At 66.9% G+C, this 6,034-nt stretch overlaps 2 protein-coding genes across 2 annotated transcripts; one reads left to right on the top strand and one right to left on the bottom strand.

Annotated features, from left to right (window-relative positions):
• Window positions 1-214: 214 nt before the first annotated feature.
• On the bottom strand, window positions 215-3,024 carry AMSG_10783 (uncharacterized protein; the record flags this gene model as incomplete). Its single annotated transcript, XM_013897770.1, has 2 exons — window positions 215-1,943; window positions 1,975-3,024. The coding sequence occupies 2 exons, from the start codon at window positions 3,022-3,024 to the stop codon at window positions 219-221; spliced, it is 2,775 nt and encodes a 924-aa protein (XP_013753224.1). The 3' UTR covers window positions 215-218.
• An 887-nt stretch (window positions 3,025-3,911) lies between these two features.
• Window positions 3,912-5,609, top strand: AMSG_10782 (uncharacterized protein; the record flags this gene model as incomplete). The annotated part of the gene is made up of 2 exons (XM_013897769.1): window positions 3,912-5,209; window positions 5,393-5,609. The coding sequence occupies exons 1-2, from the start codon at window positions 4,029-4,031 to the stop codon at window positions 5,607-5,609; spliced, it is 1,398 nt and encodes a 465-aa protein (XP_013753223.1). The 5' UTR covers window positions 3,912-4,028.
• Between the last annotated feature and the right edge of the window lie 425 nt (window positions 5,610-6,034).

The raw sequence follows: 6,034 nt of genomic DNA, 5'->3' as shown, positions 1-6,034 counted from the left end.
TGGGGTGGGTGGGGGGTGGGGGTGGGGTGGGTGGGGGGCGGTGGGGTGGAGGGGAGGAAGGGAGAAGGTCGCCAATGGAATTCTGCTTTTGCCGTCAGCCGACTGCGCCTGCCCCTCCCCTCCCCCTCCCCCTCCCCCCCCCCCTCCCCCCTTCCTCCCCCTCCACTCCCCCCTTCCTCCCCCTCCCCTGCCTTTTGGAATACAGGCCGCGGGTTTGCTCAACTTGCTGCCGCCGGGAAAAACCAGGCATCGTCAAACTCCATCAGTCGGCGCGCACTGGGCGCGCGATCGTCTGCAAAGGCTTCGAGCCAATCCAGGACCATGCCGTTGATGCGTGCGAGGAGCTCGTCCTTCTGGGCTTTGCCCGCGGCTCCGAGCCATTGCATGGCCAAGGGTGCGATGAGGACAAAGTCGTGAAAGTCGTGATGCTCGCTGAGAGGCACCACCACGTCGCGCAGTGCCACGTTGCCGCGCTCCTCGCACGATGCGGCGGCAAAGGCCTCACGCCGCGCCTTGTTCTTGGCCTCGATGCACCGCGGCGCAGAGACCATTAGCAGTGGCTTCTCCGTCCCGCCCTCGCGCAGAGATTCGGAGAGCGGGAACAGCCACGGGTCGAGGGCAAAGCCGGAGACAAAGCGGTTGTCGCGGTTAAGGGCCTCTATCGCGGTCCCGCCGCCAAACGAGTGCCCCCCGACGTGAACAGAGTCGAGGTCGAGCCGGCCCTCAAACAGCCGCCACTCGCCGAGGCCCGAGCCCGGCGGCCCGGTACCGGCCGCGTGCAGGGCGGCGAGAGTGTCGACGATGGCCGACAGATCGGCGACGCGGATGTCGAGCTGGGCGTGGCGCAGCTCGTGCAACTCGTCCATGCTGGCCGCAAACTCACCGTGAGCGCGCACGTAGCCGTCGTACGCATGGCTCAGCAGCTGGCGCTCCAGCCCGGGCGCCGCGTTCCACGCCTGGTCGTAGAAGACGCCGGCTGCGTCGCCGGCGTGGTCGACGCCGACCACAACCCATCCGCGCGACGCAAGCTCGCAGGCCAAAGTCTCGTTCTGCACGCGCACGCCGCCGTAGCCGTGCGAGAAGACCAGGATCGGGGCGAGCGGAAGGCCATCGGCAAAGCGCAGGCTGCGGCAGGCGACGCGCTTGACACTCCCGAGATGGCGCATGACCCATCCAGGGAGTGAGAACCGTGCTGCAAGGGCAGCCCGCAGTCGGGCATCTGTCAGCCATCCAGCGAGATGCGGCGGAAGCGGCGGGTCCCGCTGGAATGGCGTCTCTTTCTCGCCCGGATACCACACCTCTGCCAGCAGCCGTCGACATCTCCCGTCCTCGCGCCAGCCGCTGGCGTTGGTCTCGAGGTAGGGCGGGCGATTCGGCTGGGCGACGACAAAGGTCGCCACGCCGACGCGATGCGGCCCGCCGGGCGCTGGGAGCTCGATGAGCGGCAGGAGCGTGCCGAGGAGGACGGCAGCAGGCAGAGCCAGCGCGGTGAGGGCGAACCAGAGCCAGCCGGAGACGACGACGGAGCCGACGTCGGCATCCAGCGCGGCCGGAGCAGCCAAGGCCAGTCCAGCCAGGGCCAGCGAGGCGTAGAGCGGAAGCATTTGCCAGCGGCGTGTGGTCGGCTCGCTGGCGACGAGCAGAATGGCCAACAGCGTCAGCGGGAGCAAGGCAATGGCGAGGGCCCTCAGCCCGTCCTCGGGCGCCAGCGCCCCGCAGCTGTCGACGACGGCCAGGACATACACACAGGTGACGCAGACCCACTCTTCGACCTCGAGTGCCGTCACGCGCGGTCGCCCCGTGGTAGGCATAGCCAGTAGCTGCGGTGGTGGTGGGCGGAGGAGAAGAGTGGCGGTCGCTGTCGCTGCCGTTGCCGCTGTCGCTGTCGCTGTCGCTGCCCGCTGCCGCTGCCGCTGCCGCTGCCGCTGCCGCTGCCGCTGTTCCTGTTTACCGCCGTCGTCTCTTTCGCTCAACGTAACCGCGGTAGGCAGAGACGGGACATGGCTCGTCGTCGGCATCGCCGTCGCCGTCGCCGTCACCGATCTGGAGCACGGTCTTGAGAGTGGTCATTGTTTGCAAGGACTGCGACGACGACGATGATGACGACGACGAGCCCATGAGCCTGCGGACCAAGGCTCCGGCCTCTGTCTGTGAGCCCGACACCGATCCCATGCACGAGTCGATCGACGAGCCCGACGACGACTGCGAGTACGGCCGGCACTCCTCGCCAGAGTACGAGTACGAGTACTCTTCGTACTCGTACTCGTAGACCGGCTCCGCATCGCTTCGGCGCGGAGTGGCCAGAGCGGTGCTCTCGGGGTGGAGCAGCTCATTCTTCTCCACCTGTTGCTTCCGCATCTCTGACACCGTCATCAACGGCGGCGAGTACGAGCGCCGCACCTGCGAGCGCTCGCGAAGCACGGGATGAGGCGGACGGACAGGCATGGCAGCCATTGCCGGCGCCGACGACACACCCGCCGCGCCGACCGGCGACTGTGGCGCCGACGGTGCCTCCGACAGCGAGACGGCGGGCGAGGTCGACTTAGCCTGGGCTGCCCGCGCGCTCTCCATCCGCTCCTGCATGCGGCGCAGCCGGCCCTCGATTGCGCCCTGAGCGCGGGCAAGACTTGCCTCACCGCCCTCTCCGCCGGACCCGGTCCCAGACCGAGTCCCGGCCGTCATAGATGTTGTCGCCGTCTCGCCGGTCGCCCCGGACAAGTCGACCGACGATCGCGACTTGGACGAGTGCGGCGTGGCGGCATCGGTTCCGCCGTCGCCGCCTCCGCCGTCGTCGGACCCGTCCGAGCAGCCGAACAAGTCGGCTTCTAGCGAGTCAAAAGCAATGGACGGGTCAAAAGTGGCAAAGACGCCGGCAGAGTTGGTCATCTCCAGCCCCTGTCCGGGCACCGGCTCGCCCGAGCTCCCAAGCGCATTGCCCGTGCTCGGCCCGCTGCTTGCACCCGAGTTGAGCCCCAGCGAGACGGTTGTTCCCTCGAGCTCCGCAATCGATCCGCTTCCTCTCATGCCATGAGAGAAGCCCGGTGGAGAGGCGACGCCGACGGCCGACACGCTCGCCCGGCCAGTGAGCGACGGATGGAAGCCCGATCTCAGCGAGGAGGCCGAGCCTACTGCGGTAGCCCCGCGCGGGGCTTGGCGACGCCGACGACCATGGCAGCCCTCGCGGCAAGACGCTCAGCACGAGCCTGATCTCGGCTCTGAGCAGCCGACGGGCGGCGAGCAGGACTGTAACCATGGGCGTGGCCATGCGAGCGGCTTGATGCGCGACTTGATCTCCGCGAAATACGATCGCGCGGAGCAATGGCAGGGAGGACAGGGCCCGATGCGGCGGCAGCGGACTCGCGTCTGCGGACAGGGAGCGGAGCGCGTGTGATGACCAGCGGTTGCAGCTGCTGTCGACGTCGTCGCCGGGAACGCTCCGCCAGCAGCCGCTCACCCCTTGCGGTTGCCTGGCCATTCAGCGGCTGCGTAGGCGCCCTTCCAGGAGAGTTGGACATGCCTGTCGTCGGTCCACCTTGCCCGCCGTGAGGGGCGGCGGTGGTGGGAGAGAGGTGGCGATGGCCGAGCGGTGGTGAGTGGTGGTGAGTGGTGGTGAGTGGTGGTGAGTGGTGGGTGGTGAGTGGTGGTGAGTGGTGAGTGGTGGGTGGTGAGTGGTGGTGAGTGGTGGTGAGTGGTGGGTGGTGAGTGGTGAGTGGTGGTGAGTGGTGGGTGGTGAGTGGTGAGTGGTGAGTGGCGGAGGGTGGTGGTGAGTCGTGGTTTTGGCTTTGTGGAGCCAAAAAGGGCTGCCGTTGCGGAAAAGGGCTGCCGTTGCGGAAAAGGCGCATTGGCAGCAACGGCTGACCACCTCACCGCACCACCAGCAGCAGCAGGGCAACGAGGACGAGCAAGAGGACGACGACCACTACGACGACCACTACGACGACCACTACCACCACTCCAACCACCACTACACCCACCACTCCCACCACTCCCACCACTCCCTCTACCCCGTGCCCACCTCGCCCGTCGCCATGCACCGTGCAGAGCCGTCGGCCAACCGCATCCTCACCAAGCGGTGGAATGCGAGGAACCACGCGCAGCACAAGAAGCGGCTGCGGTCTGTCCGGTCGCGTGTGGACAATGGGCCGCCGCGGCAGTACCTTCACCTCCACCTCAATCTGAAGAAGCTGCAGCAGGAGGAGGAGCGGATGTCGCAGATCGAGAAGGACAATCGCATTCTGCTGGGCAAGATGTCGGCCATTATGCGGCAGAAGAACACGCTCGACAACCGCAACGCCCGGTATAAGCGGGGCAAGCCGAGCCTCAACAGGCTCAAGCGGAAGAAGGAGCTGGCGAGGATCACCCGCGAGAACCAGCGCATCCTCTCCCGCATCCAGTCCATCCAGCCCACGTACAACCATGTGGCGTGGGAGCAGGATCGGCTCCGCCAGCAGCGCATGCTGGCCAACATCTGCGAGTATCCGTACTTGCCGCCTGACGCTGCCGCCGAGCCCTCGCTCACCCGCGCGCAGCTGGAGGAGATGGAGGCGCGCCGGAGGGCCGAGGAGGACGAGAAGGTCCGCATGCAGCTGCTCAAGCGGCCGAAAAAGGCGCCGACCTACCACCAGCCGCGCAACGCCGCCCACTACGACGACCGCCCTTACTCGCCCGATGCTGACGACTCGTATGGCTATCCCGAGGAGAGCGCTGGCCTCGCGGAAGTTGAGCCTGTGGCCCCGAGCCGGCCGACGGCGAGCGAGCCGGTCTCGCCGGCGGGCGCGGCGTCGTCGGCAGCCTCGTCGGCCATCCCGGCCGGTTCGGTAGCGCCGGTCAAGGTTCGGGTCTGCGTCGTCGAGGCTGCCGACCTTGCGTCGCACGACATCGATTCGGCCAACCCAGGTCAGACGTCGGACCCGTATGTGGCGGTCAAGGTCGGCAAGACCAAGCGCAAAACCCAGACGGTGCAGAACTCGGAGCGGCCAGTCTTTAACGAGGTGTTTGAGTTTGATGAGCTCGTCGGCGACGAGGCCATTGAGCTCAAGGTCATGGACGACGACACGTTTTCCGACGACACCATTGGCGTCGCCTCATTCGCCGTTGCTGCCTTTGACCTCAACGTCGAGCACGACATCTGGGTCAATGTTACCTCGGATGGCGCGACCACCGGCCAGCTGCGGCTCAAGCTCATGTTTGTCGCGCCTGGTGACGAGGCGTAACCCTCCCCCTCCCCCCCCTTAGATGAAACGCCATTATGCCTTTACCTATCCCAGACAGCAGCAGATACATATCATTGGCCCCGACCGACGCTCTGGCGCTGGGCGCGGTCGCGGGCAGAAACGAAGGAGGCGGACGAGGCGGACGAGGCGGACGAGGCGGACGAGGCGGACGAGGAGAGCGGCGAGGGCAAGGGCGAGGGCGAGGGCGAGGGCGAGAGTGATTCGCGCAGCCAGGCCCTGCGATTTGCAGAGACGAGGCGTGTTCTGCTCCCGAGCGAGGGAGACCTCGATCTTGACCTCGACCTCGATCTCGACCGCAACCTTGTTTGTGACGGCGAAGTTGAGCGCGATCTTGAGCGCGAGCGCAGCGAGGAGCTGTCAGTTGAGATCAAGTGAGAGACATGGTGGTGGTTGTGGTGGTGGTTGTCATGCTGGCGGTGGTGGCGGGCGTCGTCGTCGTCATCGTCGTTGTCGGTCGGGTGGGCATCAGAGCCATGGCCCGAGTCTGGCGAGATCGGCGGACGGAGGCCGAGGCCGGCTTCCAAGACGGCGATAGCCTTTTCTCTCAGGGCGACAGCGGTGCCTCTATCGACAACAATGGCGGTCAGAGCGGCAGCACGTCTCCGCAGCTCTGCCGTCTCTGCGGCCCGAGCCCTGTTTGCCGCCTCGAGCGCCTGCGCCTGCCGCAGCAGCACAGCCGCTGCTGCTACTGCTGTGGGGTCGTCCACAGCCATACGGTTGTGGGAGGGAGGGGGGTGGAGGGGAGTGGAGGGGCAGGGGGGGGAAAGGGGGGGGGGGGGTAAGAGGTACGTAGGTACGAA

This window comes from Thecamonas trahens, assembly GCF_000142905.1.
Source record: "Thecamonas trahens ATCC 50062 unplaced genomic scaffold supercont1.64, whole genome shotgun sequence".
Lineage (NCBI taxonomy): Eukaryota > Apusomonadida > Apusomonadidae > Thecamonas > Thecamonas trahens.
This window is presented reverse-complemented; position numbering and strand designations above follow the sequence as displayed.